This window comes from Mytilus trossulus, chromosome 7, assembly GCF_036588685.1.
Source record: "Mytilus trossulus isolate FHL-02 chromosome 7, PNRI_Mtr1.1.1.hap1, whole genome shotgun sequence".
Lineage (NCBI taxonomy): Eukaryota > Metazoa > Mollusca > Bivalvia > Mytilida > Mytilidae > Mytilus > Mytilus trossulus.
In genome coordinates, this window is record NC_086379.1 from 84,326,721 (window position 1) to 84,337,651 (window position 10,931).

Below are 10,931 nucleotides of genomic sequence, written 5' to 3' on the forward strand. Positions count from 1 at the left end.
TTATTTTGAATTTTTGGGCCGATTTTTTGAGAACTTATAAAACTAATAATGAAAAAGATCTATTTGGGCCCAAGCTCGGGTTGACATACTTATCTTAGCTTCTGTATTAATTTATATATCCCTTTTTCGACCTTCCGTTTTCAATGACGCACATGTTTCATCAACAGTAAGCAGCGACTGATAATTTCATCATGGATAACAATCAAAAGAAGCGATCAGGGTTCTTTGCTAACTCGCCTTATGATCAACCAATGAATGTCCCAGGTATGTAATTAATCGTGTGCTAGAAGTCTTGCATGTGCAGAAGTATGACATTAGACATTATATAGACATTATTTATTTTTCCAATCATGGGCCCTTGTCAGGCAAGATACAAAAACATCATAATACAATGATTATATAAACATTAGTGAAATACACAATAAGTAATACATAAATAATAAATTGATAATATGAGCAATGTAGGATATAATTATAGTAAGAGACATTGAGTGCAATGAGGCCGATTTAATATTAAAAGGATATGATATTAAGTTTATTTTAAAATACGTAAAAACTAAAAAATAGCAAAAATAGAACCGGGAATATAGTATCTCAATCTGCAGTAGTTCTCCTCATGACCAGTGCACAGTAGGGAGGGACTTCATCACAACAATGCAAAGGTCATCAAGGGGGGATCCTTCAGAACTAGCTACAGATACACGAGATTACTCCAATAGTGATTCTCCTCATGACTAATGCACAATAGCAAGGGTTAACATTGCTACTGGACAATATTCATCAAGGGACGGTGCTCTAGAACTCACTATGGAGAAAATATAAAGTTCAAATTACAAGTAGTAGAGGGAAATAAATCCCATTAAAACTTTTCATATTTCTTAATGAACATGCATAATTCTGATAATAAATTCTCATCTTCATTATTCATTAACCATATCAGTTTTTGTTTAGGGTCAAGATATTGAAAATTCTTGCAGCAATTATTTATCATTGTTATCATGTCTTTCCTTTGATCTGATAAACTATCACAGTTAAAAAGAAAATGTGTTTCATCTTCGACCTCATTACTACAACATCTCTTACATATTCTATTGTGTCGGGGAGTATTACTATATCTACCTCTCTCTATAAGTAAATGGTGAGCAGATATGCGAAATCTTGTTAGACTACGTCTATCTTCAAATTTTTTAACAATATCAAGATATTTTTCACAACCAAAATTTGCTTTAAACGTAACATATGTGCAAAGTTTTCCTTCTGAGTGAGTTTTGAGATTCTTTTCCCAATCTTTTAACATGGCAATTCTTAGTTTTCTGTTGTCGATTGGTTTAGCCATGTCTGAGGATATTTGATAATTATTAATCAGTGAAAGAAGTTTTTCATATGACATATACCATGATGGTTTCTTTGACTCATACAATTTCTTTGATTCTATAAATGCATTATATAACAATGGAAAGTTAGTGTCTGACTTTTCTAATCTGTAATAGTATTTAGTCATTGCTTTAATCATGTTAAAACATATTGGTAGTCTTCCCAACTCAGTTAATACTGCAAAATTGGTGCTTTTTTTTGGAGCTCCAAGAATAAATTTACAGAATTTAGTATGAAGTTTTTCAGCAGGTAATTTAGAATAAATATGGTCAAATGAAAAAATTCCATTTCTATATTTAGACGACATAGGATTAAAGGCACCCCATATCTCACAGCTGTATAGCAAGATGGGTTTGATGGTATGAGTGATAAATAATTTTATGTAACATTATGTTTATTAAAAAAAGGTTTAAAGCTTTATGTCACAACATATATGAAAAATCAAATCTAAATCACACTGCAACAAATTACAGGAAGATCTGTAACAGGAGTGGAGATTCCACTGGCTCATGTGGCTTGTAACTGATGTTTATTTTTAAAAGACATATATGGTTAAACATAATAGCAATATAACATAAACTAAAATACGGAGGCGGCTAGTCTACTTGTTGCATAATGAAGGTTCCATATTTGCTAGCCAAACGGTATGAGCGTCTGCTCATTTCAAATTCTAAGTGTAGACTTCACTGAACACGGGGTGTGACGTCATACTTATAGTTCCTGGGGACAAAGAGCCTGGCTGGGCAGGAAGTCAGGCACATGCAAGAAGCAGGTGGTCTCGACAAGAATAATTACATGGCCGGTCTCGGGAGAAAGAGTTATGGAACTATAAATAATACTAACATTAATAACTATGCATGTCAACAAGTAAAAAGTTTTGGTACAACAGAAGAAGAAAAGAAACAGACCAGAATCCACTCATGAAATATTGTTTCAATTCACACAATATTTTAACATGATAAATACATGTAACTTTGGATTATCTCCCTTTATATGACTATCCCTTACCACTGTGACATCACAAGAGAAAATGTTTGACAACGTAATTGATGTAAAGAAAAGTGATGATTATCTCGCGCAAATACATGTAACAGAAAACTTGCAAATTCCTATGTTTAAATTTTGCAGATTCTTTTAAAAACTATATAAACCAATCAGATCTATGTATTGTGCACTTTATCACATTTAATGTTAAATAAGAATTCCTTCTTTATCTTTACAGTCACATCTGGACCTGCTGGGAGTATAATGTCGCCATACATGAACTTTGATCCAAAGTATTTACCAGTGAGTGTTACATCTTTGCCAGGCAATAGATAACAGAATTAGTTAGGCAACTGCACCCCATTTCCTGTTCATATTCATTCTTTTTAAACTTGAATTGGTAGTGAAATCGAACATATTTTCTCTTGGATTTAATGTACAAAATATTGGTATTCTTTTATGTAAACCAGGACGAGGTTTATGGTCAATGACAGGACATTTTTCAAGTTAATTTATTTGATGAATTTAGCAGATTTGTTGTTGAAACATTAACTGCTGTTAGGCATTCATGGTAAAAAAAATTAACAAAACTATTGAAAACTACATTAATATTACTTGCAAGAGCATAGCAGACTCGGCAGTAGAAACATATTTTGAATTCTATTAACAGGTCTGAACTGAAAAAAATCCAGGAGATCTTGAACCATGTCACCAGATTAAATAAAAACTGATTGCAAAATAGCAACCAAAAGTGCATTAGATTAAAGGCTATTTTACATCTTTTATACAATGTTAACTTATTTTAGAATTGTTTGGTATGCTGTGTTTTTAGGACACCAGACCAAAGTAACAACAAAGTCTAGTATTTGTATGCATGATGATACTCCTTACATACGTCGACAGTTAGACAACTACGACTGATGGCGAAGGGGTCTACGAAGAATAGGCATGAACTTAGACTTGGAGTTGATAATTGTTAGGATTCAAAGTATTTAAACATGTATATTTGATTAAGCTAAACCTGTTTTCATTTTATAGACCAAGGATGATGGCTTCATTTTCCCTGAGGGTGCTGGTCGACAACGAGGAAGATTTGAAATGGCGTTTGCACAAATTGGAGGATCAATCTTTGCAGGTATGTAATTGTTTTATCACAGGTAAAACTGCATATGTATTAAGCTGTATATTTCAGAAGTTAGAAGACCTGATTGCTAAACACTTGATATAAAGATTCCATATGTTTCTATCTGTCACTTGTAACTTCTTTATCATGTAATCAAAAATAATAAGATTTCGTTCCTAATTTTTATGGTTCAAGGATTATTATGTGTATCGATGTCATGAATCCTCTCTCATGATGAAGGGTTTTATTTTCTTGTTTTTACTCGTTCCTTATTCCAGTATTCAGATAATTCTTAAAAGTATGTATTAAAAAGATTTAGGTACTGTGGATTTATTTATTTTTCGTGGATTAAGGAAAACTTGCATGTTTATGGATATTAAATTTCAGGGTTCTTTTGAAGTCTGCCTACAAACCTGTATAAAATATGTCATTGTTCGAACAATTCATTTCTTGGTTAACTTGAATCCATGAATATTGGCGTTTAACAAATAATACTGAATTCACAGTATAAACAATGATAAAGGCATTCCAAAGTATGTTCTAAGTCAACACACATTTTTTCTTAGTACAGGGAACCAGAGCAGCAACATCATCTGATAAATTACATCTCAAAAGGATTTAAGAAAAATTTGTATTATCTTATCATGCTTATTGACAGATGGGCTGTTAAATTTTTATTTTGTAATAAATGTAAAAAATATTGGATTTATATTTGAATTAAAGGAGATTGTTATATAACAAACATGTTTGGAATTAAATATATTGATTTTGGTTTAATTTCAAAAAGCAACCCAACAAACACAAAAATCAAAGATATAAATACAAACTACATAAGACAAACATGACAAGTATCAATACAATTTGTTAAGATCTTAATTTCCTAGAGTCTAAAAAAAATTAGATAAACTTATATATAGCAAAATTTATCAAAGAAGAAATATATATATATACCTTAAATGTTTTTATGTTTATTTGATATATAATTGAATATACCTGTTTTATTTTCAGGTGGAGCAGCTGGTGGAATGAATGGTATTTATACTGGTTACAGAGAGATTAAAGGAGCTACAGACATGTCAACTGCTGTAAAGAGAACACAGTAAGGGTTATATGGCATTCTAAGGCAACATTGGTTGAAACTTACATTTTGATTATATAACGTCACCAATTTTCATCACATCTATTCCCAATTGATGCTATGAAAAGTATGCGTAAGCGCAGATGATCTATGACAGATCTTAAATGTATGATTTGACGTTGTTTTCTGCAAGTTTCATTAGAATTGAGGTAACAATATTGTATTTTAAGCTCCAACAGCATCAATTAGTGATTTCAAGGTCAATAGATATTTTATTTTTACGCATAAGCCCCATCTGGTATATAATAAAAATGAGCAACAAAAAATCAGAAATGGAAGAAAAACGTACCACCATATGACTAAAAATTATGTTGAAAAGGAAAGAAAACCTACAAAACACTTTGACAGGAAGGCAAATTTATTAAAATTTGATGGTTGTTGATTATTTCTGAAAGATGATCTGAACAATTATAGGAAATAAAAATAGAAAAATTTGGGGATGGGGGTTAAAATGAAAAGATATTTTATCTTTTCACATCAGCCTCATAGGGTAGGTATTACAAAGGAGCAGATAAAAACATACTACCAATGGCAAACCAAAAAAAAGCACACCACAGAAAACTAAATATTGAACAACACCCATCCCACTGTTGGAAGACACATCTATTGAAAATTGTTACATGTTCAATATTTAAAAAAACACTGAAGCCTTGCTTGACTGAGCAATGACCATGACAATTAAAACTATTGGCAATGAATAATTATCTTTTATTTTATTATTACTTAAAAAACATTCCACGAATTAACATATTCCACAAAATGTCTTTTTTCCCTATCAATGAAAATTTGATACACACGGTGGGAAAAATAAACCCACATAACAGCCGTTTGCAATGCAGTCTGATTATTTTTCTCACAGCATATATTATTTACTACTTTTTATTTTACAGGATGTTAAATTTTATAGGTAAAAGAGGAGCAGCATCAGCACAGTCAGTAGGTGTAATAGGTAGGTTAATTGTCTTACCGTGGAATGAACAGAGTCAATAGGGGGCATTTAATGTAGCCTTATCCCATAATCAGCTTTTGGAAAGGAGACAAGTTATCTCCTGACACATATCAAGATAATACTTGTCAAATGTTGAACTGTTGTTACTGATATATGAAATGACATTTTCAAATATTATTTGATTTGGAGAGGGTGCTGCACCTTGTTTTGGAAAATAAGTTGAGTTCTTTGAAATAAATACTTTCAATTTTTGATTTGTAATTTTTGGCTAAATGGGAGTCATATTTTTAAACCACTGTCAAGGAAACGATGATAGTCCGTCGGAAGGGGACGATAAATGGCTGACCCGTGTTAAGAGAGAGCCATATCTCTTGCACGTTAAAGACACCCTTGTAGATTTCGTAAAAGAGTAGGCTAATGCCGCTACAAGGCAGCACTCGCACCCGCAAAGTGGAAAGGGATTAATATAAGTTGCAAAACTTGTTTCCCAATCCACTATAAATAAATATGTTTAAACTAAACCACTGTCAGCTTTTTTGCTTTAAAGAGTATGGCCATTAAATGCTTTAATAATGATACTTTTGAATGTAATTAAAAACTTGGTTTGTTGTCATTTGTACAATGTTGTACAGCTTCTTGTTTTATTTTAAGTCATATTCTGTTTGTTAGGAGGTGTTCCACAGTCCAGTATATTTTACAACAAATGTGAAGAATTTTTATAAGCTAATTTCCTAATGCATGTAGAGTAAGACTTTGAAATTTGCTGGCTTTGTTTGTATATTTTACAATTGTAATTGGGATAACATTAAATCAAATTAAAATATAGTATGCACAGGTTTAACTTTGCCCTTCTATATTGTTTACAGATGTTGAAATCTTAATTACAATGATTGAGCTAAAGTTTATACAAACAAAGCAAGCAAGCAAAGCAAAGTCTTGCTCTACATACAATAGGAAATTGGCTCTAAAACTTTTTTTTACCATTTATCAACACAATTTACATACACTCCAATGTGTTAAAATCGGACAACCCAATTTTTTTCACATGGGGAATTTCATGTTATGAAAGCTATATAGATCATTCATTGCTGAAAAATAAACACAAAAAAAGTTATTTGAATATAATTTAAAAAATAGGTTCATTTTGATAATGGTAATTGTACACTTTGATGCACCATGACTAAACATCTAGGAGTAGATAATTTTACTCCTCTCCATCCCACATATGGTACAGGATTTATAGTTTTCCAAGTATTAAGATTATGGTGTTTTCTATTTGTAGCTTTGTTGTACAGTTTATTTGGCGTGGGATTACAGTTGGCTATGTATTAAGATTTAGATGCTTTCTATTATAGCTTTGTTGTACAGTTTATTTGGTGTTGGATTACAGTTAGCCCGAGGTGAAGATGATGAATACAATACAATAACAGCAGCAACTGCTACCGGTCTTCTTTACAAATCTGCAGGTAAGAACAGGTCCAGCAAAAAATGTTAGCAAAAAATATCACATTACCAGATATATCCAATTTCCAACTTAACATCACCAAAATATTCAAAAAGGAAAGTCCGTAATCAAATGGTAAAATGAAAAACTCAAACACATCAAACAAATGCATATTCCTGACTTTGCTCAGGCATTTTTTTGTGTAAAAAATGGTGGATTAAACCTGGTTTTAAAGCTTGCTAAACCTCTCAATTGTATGAAAGCTGCATAAAAATCATTTATATTGCCAACAATGTGTGAACAAAACAAACTGACATGATAGGTATAATTGTCAAATACAGTACAACCTTTCTCTCATTCCGAAATTTTTATTAGCTTGTCTCATTTATATGATGGTTAAATAAATATCTATTTAATGATATTCAATATTGAAAACTTATTTGCCTCTATCAACTCGAATGTTATAAAAGGAAGAGGCTTTAAAGAATAATTAAAATATGTCTAAAATTCATCAAATTATTTTTTCAGTCGCAGAGCCTGTACCCTAAAGTTCTATAAATAATGAAATAAAGTTTGGTTATCAATGAAGAGAATCATGGTTGATGAAACATTGATGCATCAAGTTCAAGTTTTATAAGATTTTTTAATTGTTCATGTCATGGTTATCGAGGCTACAAATTATCTTGTAATTAATCATTTTATTTTGCAGGTGGACTCCGGAAGTCCTTAATAGGAGGGGGAGTTGGACTTGGTATAGCAGCAGCTTATGTTTTATTTATGAAATCAGACACTTTCAAATCATACATGACCAGAAGTAGATAAAACTGCCAGCATAAATGAATGTGTGTATGGTGTTGTAAATACAGGAGTATATGAATGTGTATGGTGTAGTGTATACATGTGTGGTGTAGACATATGTATGTATGTATTATTTTCATGTGTGACTGAATGCAAGTTGTGTGTGTGTGATTGATATGAGATATGTGATGAGTTTTTAAATAGTTTATAATTAAACTGTACTTGATGTAAGGAATTTGAGTTATTTTTTTTTTTATTGTCAAATAAGTAAAAGATAATACTTGTTAACTTTATTAAAAGTTAACTTGAACTGTTGTCTTTTACTCTGTAGATATTAAAAATATTTCAATCTCAGTACTGTTTTAAAACTGGAAGGCTGAAGTTTATCATTACTAAATCAATAAATTGTTAAGATTTCCATAAAGTCTTATGTAAATTGTATCATTTTTTTTAGATAAAAAACTTTAAATAAATGTGTTGTAAGATTGTTGTTTAGTTAAATATTTACTCAATCTCTCTGTCTCTCTTGTCCATTGAGAAATAGAATCAAATAAAAGATTCATATACTATATTCCCTTTACCATTTGTCTTTAAGCAAACAACAAGTTGTCTATCAATAAATATTCATTTTAATGAGTTTTTAATTTGTAATGATATCTAAAAGTTTGAACTAAAAGGTTTAGCATAAGAGGCTTTTTCTCCTTTGCATGACAATTTTTAAGAATAAATATTTATTAAAGAGGATATTCATTATAGTTCCTATTTATTTATTATTTTTCTGAAATTTAGAATGACTTTCAGAATTCTGTGTGCTTTCACTGATGTGAATGAGATGTGTCAAACACAAATGGTTAACTTTAATTTAGGTTTTACATAATCTTTCGTTTTATATCACAAACCTTCATAGTTAACGCATTAAATTTTCAAAGAGCACTGATGCACTAGAATAACTACAAAATATATTCTTTGATGTTAGCTTATTGCATAAGGACAGGTTATAAATCTTATTTGTAGTGTAAGAAAACATGTATTATTTTCTATTCCAATTTTGATAACAGTAGTTTACAGATATTCATACGTTAAAATCCATTGAAAGACTAATTTTTACATTATACTGGATACCAAAACTCCCGTTTGGGATGAAAATTTCAGAAACTCAATTTTCGGCTCTCCCTTGACACCATTTGCGAGTATGGTCTTGAGGAAACGATGATAGTCCGTCGGACGGGGACGATAAATGGCTGGCCCGTGTTAAGAGAGAGCCACATCTCTTGCACGTTAAAGACACCCTTGTAGATTTCGAAAAAGAGTAGGCTAATGCCGCTACAAGGCAGCACTCGCACCCGCAAAGTGGAAAGGGATTAATATAAGTTGCAAAAACTTGTTTCCCAATCCACTATAAATAAATATGTTTAAACTAAAAACCAAAACTCCATATAAAGAACGATACATAGCTGGATCATCAAAATGTTTGACTAAACATCTTTCTACAGTTAAAGATGTGCTTCAAAAATATTGTGATGTAATATATTCTAGCAGTGTGTTAACCAGATAAGATTCTAAAAAATTGGAAAGATATACTGCTTAATCTTCGATCACTATCTTTGCAATTTTGCAGCAACAAACTGACTTGATGTTTCTACGCTTAACACTACTATTCCTGATGCTCAGTTAAAAGATCGACTTCACCATCTCAATAAATAGAGCTTTTTCTTTAAAAAAAAATGAAAATCGCCGATAAAAATTTCTTGTTTTGGGTTACAATAAAATATATTTTGTGAAAAACCACACTGAATCTACCAGAAAATATACTGAAGATGATAATATCAAAATGCAGGACCTTTTGATCGACAATATATTTGGATATGGATTTTGGAGGATTCATATTTCAACTGACAGTTGTTATTCCAATGGGTACTAATTGTGCACCTCTACTAGCCGATTTGTTTTTGTATTGTATCAAGCAGAATTTATTTAAAACCTTCTAAATAAACTCATCATAGATACCAGGACTAAATTTAGTATATACGCCAGATGCTGTTTCGCCTACAAAAGACTTGTCAGTTACGCTCAAATCCAGTTGAAGAGCATTGAGGACCAAAATTCCTAAAAGTTTTGCCAAATACAGCTAAGGTTATCTATGACTGAGGTAGAAAAGCCTTAGTTTATAGCTCATCTGGCCCAAAGGGCGAAGTGAGCTTCTCCCATCACTTTGCGTCCGGCTTACGTCATTGTTAACTTTTACAAAAATCTTCTCCTCTGAGAAGGCCACTTTGCCACTTGAACTTGGCCACAATCATCATTGGGGAATCTAGTTTAAAAAATGTGTCCATTGACCTGGTCAACCAACCAATATGGCCGCCACGGCTTAAAATAGAACATAGGGGTAAAATGCAGTTTTGGGCTTATGACTGAAAAACCAAAGCATTTAGAGCAAATCTGACATGGGGTTAAATTGTTCATCAGGCCAAGATCTATCTGCCCTGAAATTTTTAGATGAAGCGAACATCCTGTTGTTAGGTTGCTGCCCCTGAATTGGTAATTTTAAGGAAATTTTGCTGTTTTGGGTTATTATTTTGAATATTTTTATAGATAGAGATAAACTGTAAACAGCAATAATGTTCAGCAAAGTAAGATCTACAAATAAGTCAACGTGACCGAAATTGTCAGTTGACGCCTTTAGGAGTTATTGCTCTTTATAGTCAATTTTTTAACCATTTTTCGTAAATCTTAGTAATCTTTTACAAAAATTTTCTCCTCTAAACTACTGGGCCAAACTTAACCAAACTTGGCCACAATCATCATTGGGGTATCTAGTATTCAAAATGTGTTGCTTGACCCGGCCAACCAACCAAGATGGCCGCCACAGCTAAAAATAGAACAGGGGTAAAATTCAGTTTTTGGCTTATTACTCGAAAACCAAAGCATTTAAAGCAAATCTGACAGAAGTAAAATTGTTTATCAGGTCAACATCTATCTACCCTGAAATTTTCAGATGAATCGGACAACCCGTTGTTGGGTTGCTGCCCCTGAATTGGTACTTTTAAGAAAATTTTGCTGTTTTTGGTTATTTTCTTGAATATTATTAAAGTTAGAGATAAACTGTAAAAAGCAAAGTAAG

At 31.8% G+C, this 10,931-nt stretch overlaps 1 protein-coding gene across 2 annotated transcripts; it reads left to right on the forward strand.

Moving 5' to 3' along the window:
- Positions 1-57: 57 nt before the first annotated feature.
- Positions 58-8,045, forward strand: LOC134726035 (mitochondrial import inner membrane translocase subunit Tim23-like). Of its 2 annotated transcripts, XM_063590402.1 has the most exons (7): positions 58-264; positions 2,597-2,661; positions 3,397-3,493; positions 4,490-4,580; positions 5,510-5,568; positions 6,924-7,034; positions 7,722-8,045. In XM_063590402.1, the coding sequence occupies exons 1-7, from the start codon at positions 192-194 to the stop codon at positions 7,832-7,834; spliced, it is 609 nt and encodes a 202-aa protein (XP_063446472.1). In that variant the 5' UTR covers positions 58-191; the 3' UTR covers positions 7,835-8,045. The 2 variants fall into 2 exon arrangements, with proteins under 2 accessions (XP_063446472.1, XP_063446473.1); XM_063590403.1 differs by lacking the exon at positions 7,722-8,045 and having other exon boundaries at positions 6,851-6,927.
- Positions 8,046-10,931: the final 2,886 nt, after the last annotated feature.